Source organism: Erpetoichthys calabaricus, chromosome 9, assembly GCF_900747795.2.
Source record: "Erpetoichthys calabaricus chromosome 9, fErpCal1.3, whole genome shotgun sequence".
Lineage (NCBI taxonomy): Eukaryota > Metazoa > Chordata > Cladistia > Polypteriformes > Polypteridae > Erpetoichthys > Erpetoichthys calabaricus.
The window spans coordinates 79,926,688-79,941,364 of NC_041402.2; the positions used below are offsets into that span (position 1 = coordinate 79,926,688).

Consider the following 14,677-nt stretch of genomic DNA (forward strand, 5'->3'; position numbering starts at 1 on the left):
TTTTAACTGTGTAAATTGGAAGTGCTCTCTTCCTATTAATAATCATTGTATGTAGAATTTTTTTGTTTCCCCGGAAAGGTAATGGCATAAATTGAAATAAACTACATTATCATATGAAGTTCATTTAAAATGTAGAAAATATGAGAAAATACCAAAACAAGCAATTTAATAAGTGAAGGGAATGATACCTAGAAGTGCAGGTTTATTCACCCTGTATCATAACATCATAGAGTCTATTCTTACAACGTGCATAGGAAAAACTGTATTTGGCTTGAGAATGTGAATTTGCCTGCAATAGGACTAAAACTGATCACTGAATAAAATTAGGTTTTTATGAAGTAATATTAACATTAGGAGGCATTGTGGCACAGTGATTAGCCCTGAATGTATCCAGCAGTGCTGTAGCCAGTCATTATCAAGGTTTTGATGTCACATATCCTGAATTGATTTTCTTCAGGTGTACTGTTTTTATCTATCTACATCCAAACAATGTGCATGCTGTGTTGATTGGCAATTCTGTGTGTCAGTGTGTGTAAGTAGATCCTGTGGTAGATTTTCATCCTATCCAGGATTAGCTCCTGCCTTGTGGCCCTGTGACATTGAGCTAAATTGAGGAGATGTGAGAATGTTAAATCAGTTTCTAAACTAATATTGTCTTGCACCATTTTGTATAAGCCTTGCATCACGGTTAATTGGGTATCTGTAAGCGGTTGATTACACCATGCTTGGAAAAGCATATGCTACATGTGAAGGAGATAAATGTATCACTAATGAATGAAACCTCATATCTGCTTCAGTCCGCACTTAGATAATAGGCCTTCAATTCTCAAGGAATAGCTCAGTTACTGTAGCAGTCATATAGATTCATGTTCAATTATAATATCCTTTGAAATGATGCTGTTAGGTACAGATATTTCTATTTATGTTTTTTGATTATATATTATGCAGATGAGAATATGTCCTAATAACTCTGAAAAACTACTGTTTTGTATTTCATGTTGAAAACAATAAATGCAATTGTTTCTGCCTTGTTCACAAAGATGCCAGGACAGACAAGTAAGCAGGTTCAGTATGTGCTGGATAAATGTATGTATATTACACTTTAATGAATATATGTGCAATATATGTTTAATACCAGATCCTTTATAAATCATTACAAAATTACGGCTATTAGGTGCACAATATTAATACAGGCTTTTTAAAAGTTGAAAATAATTGATTCAATGTTTTTTTTTTTTTTATTTCTACAGGAAAGTTTTAAAACGCATTTTATTGGGAGAGCTGCGAGGAGATGAGACTGTCTCATTTGCCAAAGAGGCACAGCTTCTTTCCAGCTTACAACATCTAGCAATTGTTCATTTCTACAGTAGTTTTGCAGAGCTTGACTCCTTTTGCATAGTCACAGAATACTGTGAGGTACTGACTTTAAATGAATTCAAATGTGAAAAAAAAGTTTAAAAAATGCATGTTAAGTCCCTACTATTTGGAATAAACTGATGCAGATTTCAGATTTAACTTCACACATAATTAAGTAAATTTTAATTATAGCTATCAAGATACATAGGCTCTGGTTTTCTGCAATGTAGAATCTAAAGTTGCTGCATTTAGTTCAGCTCCCCTTGTCCCCCAGTGGTAAAAATGTCAGCTAAACCTCAAAATCAATGACATTTAGACCATTAGAACAATCTAGACGAGAACGGGCCATTCAGCCCAACAAAACTTGCTAGTCATATCCACTTAATTCTTCTAAGTCTATTTTTGAAAGTCCCTAAAATCTTACTGTCTACCACTCTACTTGGTAGCTTATTCCAAGTGTCAATGGTTCTCTGTGTAGACTCTGTAACGTGCTGTTCCATTATAGGACAACGTTGCCCTTATACCCTTTTCAATTACATAGTATTTCGGTCTTAGAAGTCAAAAGGTATCTCAGCCTTTATTATGTATTCTTATTTTGTACAATATGTTTGCAGCTTTTAATCAACCAACTAATCAATCAGCGCTTCGGTCAGTTGTAATGCTGTGTTTTTAAGCGCTTAACAAATAAAAATGGTATGGTATGGTATGGTAACTTTGCCATAAATATGGAATTCCCACAACAGACATATTTTTCTATTTACAAATTAGATAACTGTATAATAATGAATTTGTCTAACTTTCTTAATTCTTCATGAACACTCAAAAATATTTTAATTAGTAATAAAAATAATATTGGTTGCATTTCCAGACTTTGTCAATTAATGTCATAGTGGTTACATCCATATCACTTTAGAAAAAATGCTGAGAAAGTGACATCTGTATCAGTATCTCAGGCAAGGAGTAGAAGTTGATAAATCACAACATTCATCCATCATCAATATATGTAAAACACACCATAATTCAGCTGAAAATTGTACACCAGAAACACATCTCCAAATTAAAATGATCTAAAATATATCAAGGATTGAACCCTTATTGTGAGGGATGCCAGAAGGGAATATGTTTTGGGATGGTTCAGATTTAAAATTGTTTTGTACAAGAATGTTTTCTTATCTATGAGATAGTGGCGGATTTAAGTCATCCCAATTCCTATTACAACAGTGTTTAAAGTTATTTTGGACAGGATTAGACCATTAAGTTGTCAAATTACTGTGATTTCCAACAATGATTTGTGTGTCATCTAAGCTGTGTTTTGTATATGCTGAAAACTAAAATATATATTTGTTGGCTTTTTATTAGAATCAATTTTTTCCTGAGGTGAAAAGATTTTTAAAACAAAGGTGGTTGGTTGCCAAATAAGCAAAATGTCAGAATGTGCTGTTTATAATTTTCATAAAAGTAATGTATCATTTTGAAATTGTTATCCCTAACATTGTACTGTTTATTATTATTGTTCATTGCATAATGCAGAAACCAGCCTTGAAGGGGATTTATTCATATTGAAAGAATAAGATAATAAAACCTAAATAGTGTGAAATAATTAACTAACATTCTAAGATTAATCTATTTTTATATATAAAATCCAACATCTGTCTGTCTGTATGTCTGTCCGCTTTTCACAAGAGAACTACTTAACGGATTTACATTGCGTTTTTTTATATAATTTGCTTGAACGTTCCGATTCATTTTGCAACTTCTGTCATTGCACTAAGTATCATAGTTCGCTTACGGTACCGATATATTTATACGAATCCGAGAGAGACGCTGCAGGCCAAGGGGCGGGGGCAGGGCCCTCCTCACTCACACGCCAGCCTCTGTTCGAGTTGGTCTACCTCTCGCCATGTGTTGGAGTGTACCTTGCCTCCGCTTAGCTAGCAATACCTGTTTCAACAGACATTATCATCTACACATTGTTAAGGAGTAACATTTGACGTTTTTGAGAGAGAGATCAGAGCTATGTGTGTGTTAGAGGGTAGCTGCTGATTGCCAGATATGACAGCCACGTGTTTTTCTACCCACGTGGGGGACGCTCTCCCATCAGTGCTGAACAAAATCAGATACAGTGGCCTACTTTTCACTTGGCCAGAATTACATTTTTTTATTGATTTTTAAAGTTTGTCCTGTTGCACTACTATGTGGGCGGACCCGGGGGGTAAGAGCTAGTCAAATATATAATTTACACAATTTAAGTAGACATTATATGGAGAAAAAATACTTTTCTTAAATTTAAGCTAAGCAAGAATCAAATATGAAAGTAAAGATCATTTCAAGTCAACATTGGGTAACGAAATTCATATGATGAAAGCTGCAGAAACAATGCATTTTAACTTAGGTTAGATGTGACCAGATCTTGGACATACAGTATGTGCGATTTTTACAAAGAGAATTCCATCCCTACCTTTTTTAATCTTATTCTAATATAGTGTTGTTTGTCACACTCATGCACACACCTATGGTGGATCAGATTAAAACCACCAATTAACCTAACATGCATGTCTTTTGGGTATAGGAGAAGAGCGGTATATTTGGAGAAATATCCCACAGATTAGGGATGAACATGCAGTCCCCTCACAGTGACTACACTATACTTTAAACCCAGACACCTGAAGCAGTGAGGTACTAATGTTAACCATTGTGTTGCACTGGAAAGGCAATGAAAATACTGTAGATCATTTAAGTAGATAATGAAAATGGATTGGTAAAATTATATAATACAATTCACATGTTCATGCATTTGTATTTGAAAGCTTGGATTAGGAAGGTAAAGTAAAAAGAATAGTTAATATAATTATTAGGGCCTGACTTGATGCTAAAGTTGTCATAATCTTGCAATTAGCCATTGCAAAAAAAATTGATGTTTGATTTAATATTGATTTACGTATATACAGTGCAGTGTACAGTATATTACTTGCAGCAAATGATGTTTTGAATTTGTGTATGACTGTGCCCCTTATAGACTGATATGCAATGTTTGCTGGTGGCATATATTATGTTTTACTGCAACAAAGAACTAAAGGTATAAATAAGTTGATGGAAGATATCCTGATAAGAAATCTTAACAGGAAGACTATCAAGGAATACAACAGGAAGATTACCCTTCCATTCAGTCATCTTTTATTCTTTAAGTCCTAATTAAACATTAGAGAACAATATCTATTCCAGCCATAATAAGAGCTTGGACAAATAGACACACCTGAGGTCTAGTATGAAGTTTCCACAATCAGTGATGATTTGGGGAGCCATGTCATCTGCTGGTGTTGATCCACTCTGTTTTATCAAGTCCAAAGTCACCATAGCCGTAAACCAGGAAATTTTAGAGTACTTCATGCTTCCCTCTGCTGCCAAGCTTTATGGAGATGCTGATTTCATTTTCCAGCAGGACTTGGCCCCTGGCCACACTGCCAAAAGTACCAATACCTGGTTTAATGACCATGGTATCATTGTGCTTGATTGGCCAGCAAACTTGCCTGACCTAAACCCCATAGAGAATGTAATATTCTAATTTCCTGAGATACTGAATTTTGCTCCTTGTAAGTTTTATTCCTGGAGTTAATTAGAGACTCAATACCAGTGCAGTGTAAGTGAGAATAGGTGTGTATATTAGTGTTTTCTGCAATTAACTGATAATAACTTGTCTGGGGTTACTTTAAGTGCCAAAGACTCCTAAAACAGATTTTAAATTTTCTCTCATCTTAGGTTAGATTAGCTGGTCTCACTAAATTAACATAATATGGTTTATTTCATTTATTGTTAGAGTTTTACACAGTTGCAATTTTAAAATGTATCAATACAACAGAACATTTGTTTTTCTTTAACTAGTACTAGTGTTGTTCAACTTCATACAAAGAACTATAGGTACATGGAATTACCAAATAGTGTGGTAGTCAATAATATTTAAGAGACTTTTAAAACCCAAATGAGTGTCATTTTAGAAAAACTGAACAGAGCTGGCAAATTTAATTGAGTTAAATGGCCTGTTCTCATAAAAACTCAATGTTCTATTATTGTTTTTTCTTTTACATACTTTACCTTCAGGGTGGAGACCTACACAATAAACTGCGTGAGCGTCAAGCTATTAAAAAGTTGTACTCTGAAAAACAAGTTGTAGAGTGGCTGATCCAGATCCTACTTGGTGTACAGTATCTACATGACAGGTAAATATTATTAGCCCTTTTTACCTTGACTAAATTTTGATATACAATAATACTTTCTGACAAGATATGTTTTTTGCCAGACAATTAAAAGAGTTGCTGTCTTTGTCAGTCTTTTGCAGTATGACAGTATAATTGTGATTAATATTCCTATTGTACTCAGTGTTTCATCTGATAAAGACTACAGTACACTACTGTATTTTCTTTACTCATTCCTTTCCATTCAGCAAGGCTTCAAAATTTATGCTGCAATGTAATGTTGCCTTCCCAGGTGTTGTCCCGGTTTTGCACCAAATGATTACACTGCACAACAAAGTTTTTGCTTCTTGAACACTGTTGGGTGTTTCTTATAGATGTTTGGGTGCTGATCATGAATATCACATCAAATTACCCATCACGTACTGTTTCAGAGAAATCTTCAGTTTTGTCATGATTTTTTCTTATATTTGTATCCAAACATTTTCGCTCCCGTAAGTGACTTATCAACAACGGTTTGTGCAGCCTGGGTCTGTCCAGGCATTTAATCAGGCCAGGTTGGAGCTGTTCTGTGGCAGTTGACATCCTGGGTATGCCTGGATAGGTCTGAACAAGCTTGATGCTGTCTCAGCATGCTATAAAGGTGGCTTGCATACAGCGATCCTACTCATTTGGTTAATATAGATAGTCAGTGTGTATGTATAGTATCAGTAAAGTAAAGTATCTGTAGCAATATAACAGTAATAAAGCTTGATGCTATAGACGTTTTGGTATTGGGCTATATGTCTCGTCAATGTCGTAACAGCCACGATACATTCTGCTATATCTGTGGTGAATATACACTTGCACCTCAGAGACGTTGGATGACTGCTCTTGTGAAGAAAGCTTATCATCTGTATTTCGGCTGCAAAATTGGTGATCAAGACAAGGAATGGGCGCCTCACATTTGTTGTCTGACATGTGCTGTCAGTCTGAGAGCCTGACGACAGTCTTCCAATTCTGAAACCACCAGAAGATTGGACCATATATGAAACAGATGAAGAAACAGCAAAGCAGGGTACACACAGTGACATTGACCTGGATTTTGAACCATGTTCATCAGGTGATCCACATCTAATAACACAGTCCAAATTGAACGATTTGGTCAGAGATTTGGGTCTGTCAAAAGCAAAAGCTGAGCTGCTGTGTTCGAGACTGCTGGAATGGTGTTTGCTGTCACCAGGTACAAAACTGTCTGTGTTTCGAGGCCGACATCATGATATAACCAAATTTTTTGCACAAGTTGACAGTCTCTGTTTCTGTTGTGACATTGAAGGATTGTTCTCGGCCTTGGGTTGTGATCACAACCCGGAAGAGTGGCGTCTCTTCATTGATTCATCATTGTTTATCCTGAAAGCTGTTCTGCTACACAATGGCAACGTTTATCCTTCAGTACCTGTTGGCTATGCAGCACGCATGAAAGAAACGTATGACAATATGGAACTGTTGCTGAAGCACGTCCAGTATAGCAGGTACAACTGGAATATCTGTGGAGATCTTAAAGTCATTGCTCTGTTACTAGGACTGCAGCTCGGCTATACAAAGTACTGTTGTTTCATCTGTGAATGGGACAACTGTGCCAAAGAGTCGCACTATTCTCGACAGAACTGGCCACTCCGTATAAAAGTTAGTTCTAGGACAGAAAAATGTGGCACATGAATCGCTTGTCAACCTGGCAAAGATATTTTTGCCTCCTCTTCACATAAAACTGGGACTCGTGAAGAATTTCGTGAAAGCACTGAACAAGGAAGGCGAAGGTTTTCGTTATTTAAGACAGATATTCCCAAGAATAACTGAGCGCCAAGATCAAAGAGGGCATTTTTTTTGGCACCCAGATCAGACATGTTATGAGTGACAAGCGGTTTGAAGATCTCTTAGTTGGGCCGGAAAAAATTGCCTGGAAAGCCTTCAAAGACCTTGTTGACAATTTTCTGGGCAATTACAGAGCCCCAAATTACATTCAGCTGGTAGCCAAACTTCTCAAAGCATATAAGACAGTGAAGTGCAACATGTCACTCAAGATTCATTTCCTCCACTCACACTTGGACTTCTTCCCTGCAAATCTCGGTGCTGTCAGTGACGAACACAGTGAAAGGTTTCACCAGGACATTGCTACAATGGAGAAACGATACCACAGCAACTGGAATCCATCAATGCTTGCTGACTACTGTTGGACACTGGAACGTGATGCACCAGACATTGAATACAAAAGAAAATCAGGAGCAAAACACTTTTAATTCTGTTGAATTTAATAGCTTATGCGAAACATAAACATGATTAGATACGTTATTGTCAGTAAACATATAAATTTCTATTTCTCAGAGTTCCTACGTGATGCAGTAAAACCAGGAATCAAGACTTTTCAAAAAAACTGTTTTGCAGTGTAATTAAGTTATTCATCTTTTGTTTTGTTTTGTTTTTCAGTCACCTCATCTAAACTGAATTCAACATTTGTAAGATATCCTAATCAACATCTGATGCTTTTTTCACACTTTCATCAGGATGTTGTGTGCAATTTTTTTTTTTATGTGTTAAAAAAATTTGTTTCACCCTATAGCTGTCAGGTTCATAAGAGGCCAGGGGTATTCATGTGCATGGTTCTTTTGGCATTTCCAGCTTTTTAGTGGATGCGGTGGTCTAGTACAGTGGTCCCCAACCTTTTTGACAGCAAGGACCACTTTATTAGATGCAAATTTTTCCACGGACCGGTCGGTTGGGGGTCAGTTTTATACACAATTTACATAACATTTCTATTATTATTAAAGTTATTAAGCAGTTTGCATATGTTTGCAATCTGAGATTTTTCTTCTTTTTTTGCATATAACAAAGACATATGCTTTACATTTGCCATTCTAACAGATTGCACATCACAAACATTAACACTGCTATCTTTTTTTCGTGTCTTCCGTTTCTATAGGAGGGTGACAATGAGTTAAATTCCAATGGATGTTTTTCAAATGTTGACAAGCAATAAGCAAAAGGTATCACTGAAAACCACAGACAACAAAAGCAGCAAAAAAAATAAATAAAAAATAAAAACAGTACAAGGAAAGTTCGAAGAAAGAGATTTTTTTACAATGTTTCTGTTTGGGGATCGTTGTGCAAATGTGCACAACTGAGCTGCGACCACAAAAGCATCTGTTGAATGTACTTCATAGTAACGCGATTTCTATAGACTCATGTCATATGGGGAAACTGTCGGGACCATAAAAATACTTTGTTGTAATACTCTCTCACCTCGGTCTCTCTCCTCTCTCTGCGCCGCTGCAAAGCCCCGTCCGCCAAGCATTCTGAAAAGTCTGAGTGAGTCACCGTTGCCGGCAGTTCTCTTGCGGCCTGGCTGTCAGACGACTGTGGACCGGTAGTGGGCCACGGACCGGGGGTTGGGGACCCCTGGTCTAGTACATTGCTGATTTATAAATGAGAATAATGTTAATATATTGTTTATTAATAGGTGTATTCATACTGTATACAATATGCTTACAGTCAGTCATTGTCCAACCTGCGATATCCTAACTCAGGGTCACGGGGGGTCTGCTGGAGCCAATCCCAGCCAGCAAAGGGCACAAGGCAGGAACAAACCCCGGGCAGGGCGCCAGCCCACTGCAGGGCACACACACACACCCACACACCAAGCACATACTAGGGACAATTTAGGATCACCAATGCACCTAACCTGCATGTCTTTGGACTGTGGGAGGTAAACTGGAGCACCCGGAGGAAACCCACGCAGACACAGGGAGAACATGCAAACTCCACGCAGGGAGGACCTGGGAAGTGAACCCAGGTCTCCTAACTGCGAGGCAGCAGCACTACCACTGCACCACCATTCTGCCCAGTATGCTTACAGTAATAATAAAATATTGCAATAAGACTTAACCATGCCTAATCAGAAGTAATCATCTTTGTTTGCTTAAATTTTAGACTAATTCTACATAGAGATCTGAAGACTAAAAATATTTTTCTTAAGGAGGGAATGATCAAGATAGGTATGTATTTTAACAAATAAAAGATAACGTATTAAACTTATTAAAATTTTAAGTGAAAGTACACTTTGGCACCAAATAATCATATGTTTTAAATTAGCTAGAAATGTACAGTAAATAGATATATGTTTGATTCTCAATCATTAAAAATATACAGTGTGCTGATGTAAATATAAAATAGTCCATACAATACCATGTATGCACAACAGTAATCAATGTTTTATATTGCTGACAATATTTTTAACTTGTTCACAATTAGCAATTTGCCTATGGAACAGCATAGAATTTTAAGAGACTGTAATTATTTGAAATACCATCAAATTATTCCATATTTAATTTTTTAATTATAAAGATATTAATCAGGTAATTTAATTCCGTTAATTAAAGTCATTATGTTTTGAAATAGTTCAATTATTTCTTATTTGAGTTGATATTATATGACTTTGAATAGCAGTTGTTGTTGTCTTGTTGTTTGGGTGATACAGTGGATGTTTAGAAGTTGCAGAACGTGCAGAAAAATATATATATATATATATTTAAACAGCATTTTTATTTCAGATAGGAGTCTAATTATAGGCAAGCAATGCTACTCCAAGAACAAAGTTTGGCAGTTGATTGAATTCTGGTATCAGTCTGTGGTAATACTTTTTCCAATTTGTTGTGACGTTAGTCAAAGTTTTAATAGTCAAAGCTCGTCATAACCAATACATATAAATCCTATACAAATGAACACAAGTAAAACATGAATCTCTGTGAACATTCCTTAGCCTTTTTGACCATCAGAACTTTAGAACTTCTTGCTGTTTCTCTACTTCATTTTAAAGGGGTGAGAAACTGATATTAGGACCACTGTTGACACACTTGTATTTGTTAGTTTGTCTGATAAGTTAATGATCAGTCTCACTCTGTACTTTGTAATTCCAGAGTTCCAATGTGGGTCTCTCAGCAATGCACAACTAATGCATTCCGATTGTTCTGCATATTTTTATGATATGTGATATTTTGTGATATGTAATTCTGTCTATGACTTAAGGTGCCATATAGAAAAGGGAAGTCATTTGGCAATTTAACATACTCCAGCCCAGATATTGGTTGTGATATTATCAGAAAGAATAAAACAACAAAACAAACTGTTTTAGACTTTATCTTTTATTGCTCTGAGAATACCTCAGTATATTAATTCTCTTAGACCTTTTGATACTGTCAAGCATGATATTCTACTGCCCAGAATGGAAAACATTCTGTATTTCTGGCACTGCCCTCCACCTATTTAAGTCCAATGGAATTTGTTAGTCTTGGCAACAACAGGTCCAGCTTAACTCCAGTCACACCAGGACTTCCTGAAGGTTCTGTCTTCGGCCCTCTGCTGTTTTGTATCTACATTCTTCCCCTTGGCCATATTATTTGTAGCTTTGCACTGGGTTGTCATTTTTATTTGGTTGATATTCAGATCTATTTCAGCATTAAAAATGAAAGTTCCTCTGACCTTTCTCAGCTCGCAACTTGTTTCAGTGTATTTAAAACCTAGATTGAATATTACTCTTTACAATTAAACTGCAACACAACCAAAGTCAGGCTAATTGGCACTAAGGCTCAGCTTAAGAAAATTAGCTCATTTTCAATTACTTTTGGTGACACTGACATCAGACCTTCTTCATCTGCTAGGAGTTTTTGTGTAATTTTTGAGTCCTCCCTTTCTTATTCTATCCCCTTAAATTACATTAAGAAGCTTTCTTACATCCACCCCCATAATATATCCTGTGTTTGCTCATTCCTGTCCTTTTCTAATGCTGAGAAACTTGTCCATGCTTTTATTAACATCCTGCAATGACTACTGTACCTCCGTAATGGCAGGTGCCTCTTCCAATCAGTTATCACAGCTCCATTTGATTCAAACCTCTGCTGCAAGAGTCCTTACACAGACTTGCAACAGTGAGTACATAACAGCCATCTTGTTACACCTTCACTAGCTGGCTGCCTGTGTCTTACAGGATTGTATATAAAAAAAAAAATTCTAATACTAACCTACGAAGCTTTAAATGGCATTGCACCGGATTGCATTAGTAATCTTCTCCATTATTATGTTCCTGTCTTCCCACTAAGGTCCAATGATTCAGGAAATCTTGTCGTTCCCCAAAGTAACTTGTGTTCTATGGTTGACAGGGCCATTAGACTTTGGAACAAGCTCCCTAAATTAATTAAAGAAGCCAACTCAATTCATTCTTTAAAAAAAACAACTTAAAACTAATTTGTTCAAGAAGGCATTTAACTTGCTCTGATATTCTGAACCTTCTTTCAGTTTATCCACTTTGTTCATCGGTTCAGGATGATTTATGTTTGTCCATCCATCCATCCATTATCCACCGCTTATCCAAGGTCGGGTCGCGGGGGCAGCAGCCTAAGCAGGGAAGCCCAGACCTCCCTCTCCCCAGCCACGTCCTCTAGCTCCTCTGGGAGGACCCCGAGGCGCTCCAGGGCCAGCTGGGAGATATAATTCCTCCAGCGTGTCCTGGGTCTGCCCCGTGGTCTTCTCCCAGTGGTGCATGCCCGGAACACCCCCCCAGGGAGGCGTCCAGGGGGCATCCTAACCAGATGCCCGAACCACCTCAACTGACTCCTCTCAATGCGGAGGAGCAGCGACTCTACTCCGAGTCTCTCCTGGATAACTGAACTCCTAACCCTATCTCTAAGGGAAAGTCCAGCCACTCTGTGGAGAAAACTCAGTTCGGCTGCTTGTATACGCGAACTTGCTCTTTCGGTCACTACCCAAAGTTCATGGCCATAGGTGAGGATAGGAAAGTAGATCGACTGATAAATCGACAGCCTCGCCTGTTGGCTCAGCTCTCTCTTCACCACGACGGATCGTTGCAGAGCCCGCATTACTGAGGATGCCGCACCGATCCGTCTGTCAACCTCCCGCTCCATTCTTCCCTCACTCGTGAACAAGACCCCCGAGATACTTTAACTCCTCCACTTGAGGCAGTACTGTGCTCCCAACCCGGAGAGAGCATTTCACCCTTTTCCGGCTGAGAACCATGGCCTCGGATTTAGAGGTGCTGACTCTCATCCCCGCTGCTACACACTCGGCTGCGAACCGCTCCAGTGAGAGCTGGAGGTCACTGTCCGATGAAGCCAACAGAACCACGTCATCCGCAAATAGCAGAGATGAGATTCTGTGGTCACCTAACAAGACCCCCTCCCCTCCTTGGCTGCGCCTAGAAATTCTGTCCATACAACTTATGAACAGAATCGGTGACAAAGGGCAGCCCTGGCGGAGTCCAACCTCAACAGGAAACGAGTCCGACTTATTACCGGCAATGCGGACCAAGCTCCTGCTCCTCCTGTACAGAGACTGGATGGCTCGTAACAACGAGCCTTGTACCCCGTACTCTTGGAGCACACCCCACAGGATGCTTCAAGGGACATGGTCGAATGCCTTCTCCAAATCCACAAAACACATGTGGACTGGTTGGGCAAACTCCATGCCCCCTCCAGGATCCTGGCCAGGCTGTAGAGCTGGTCCAGTGTTCCACAGCCGGGATGGAATCCGCATTGTTTCTCTTGAATCCGAGATTCGACCATCGACAGAACTCTCTTCTCCAGCACCCCTGAATAGACCTTACTGGGGAGGCTGAGGAGTGTGATCCCCCTATAGTTGGAGCACATCCTCCGGTCACCCTTCTTAAAAAGGGGAACCACCACCCCGGTTTGCCAATCCAAGGGCACTGCCCCCCAATGTCCATGCGATGTTGCAGAGATGTGTCAACCAGGACAGCCCCACAACATCCAGAGCCTTGAGGAACCCAGGGTGAACCTCGTCCACTCCAGGGGCCCTGCCACCTCGGAGCTTTTTAACTACCTCGGCGACCTCAGCCCCTGTTATTATTTCCTCTAAGGAAGACATGCTGGTGGGATTGAGGTCAATAACGTCTACAGTTGAAGTCAGCAGGGCCCCATGTCCACTGTACACAGTGTTGGTGGAGCACCGCTTTCCCCTCCCGAGGCGCCTGACGGTTTGCCAGAACCTTCTTGGTGCCGACCGAAAGTCGTTTTCCATGGTTTCCCCAAACTCCTCCCATGCCCGAGTTTTTGCCTCTGCAACAGTCGATGCTGCCACACGCTTGGCCCGCCGATACCCCTCAGCTGCCTCTGGAGTCCCACTGGTCAACCAGACCCGATAGGACTCTTTCTTCAGCTTGATGGCCTCTTGAACCTTAGGTGTCCACCACCGGGTTTGTGGATTGCCGCCACGAGAAGCACCGACAACCTTGTGGCTACAGCTCTGTTCTGCTGCTTCGACAATGGAGGCTCGGAACACGGCCCATTCAGACTCAATGTCCTTCGCCTCCCTCGGAATGAGGTTGAAGTTCTGCCGGAGGTGGCAGTTAAAGATCTTTCTGACTGGTTCCTCCACCAGACGTTCCCAGCAGACCCTCATTATTTGTTTGGGTCTGCCTGGTCTGTCCGGCAGCCTCCCCCGTCATCTGATCCAACTTACCACCAGGTGGTGATCAGTTGACAGCTCAGCCCCTCTCTTCACCCGAATGTCCAAGACATAAGGTCGCAGATCTGATGACACGATTAAAAAGTCAATCATCGAGCTGCGACCTTGGGCATCCTGGCACCAAGTGCACTTATGGACACCCTTATGCTCGAACATGGTGTTCGTTATGGACAATCCATGACCAGCACAGAAGTCCAACAACTGAACACCATTCGAGTTTAGATAAGGGAGGCCATTCCTCCCAATCACGCCTCTCCAGGTTTCACTGTCATTGCCGACGTGAGCGTTTAAGTCTCCCAGCAGGACGATAGAGTCCCCAGGAGCTGCATCTCGCAGCGCCTCTTCCAGGGACTCCTAGAAGGCTGGGTACTCCGAACTGCTGTTCGGTGCATAAGTGCAAACAACAGTCAGAGTCCTTCCCCCAACTCGAAGGCGTAGGGAAACAACCCTCTCATCCAACAGGGAGAACCCCAACGTACAGGCTTCGAGCCGGGGGGCCATAAGCAAGCCCACCCCTGCCTGACGCCTCTCACCCACAGCAACTCCAGAGTGGAACAAAGTCCAGCCTCTCTCAAGAGGAATGGTTCCAGAGGCCAGACCATGCG

General features: G+C 40.0%; 1 protein-coding gene across 1 annotated transcript in view; it reads left to right on the top strand.

Moving 5' to 3' along the window:
• The window catches only part of LOC114657565 (serine/threonine-protein kinase Nek11-like), a 327,143-nt gene that overhangs the window by 65,198 nt on the left and 247,268 nt on the right, over positions 1-14,677 (top strand). Inside the window, exons 3-5 of the mRNA XM_028809452.2 lie at positions 1,251-1,416; positions 5,452-5,570; positions 9,507-9,571. Coding sequence (XP_028665285.2) covers positions 1,251-1,416; positions 5,452-5,570; positions 9,507-9,571 — 350 coding nt within the window. The remainder of the gene's footprint in view (positions 1-1,250; positions 1,417-5,451; positions 5,571-9,506; positions 9,572-14,677) is intronic.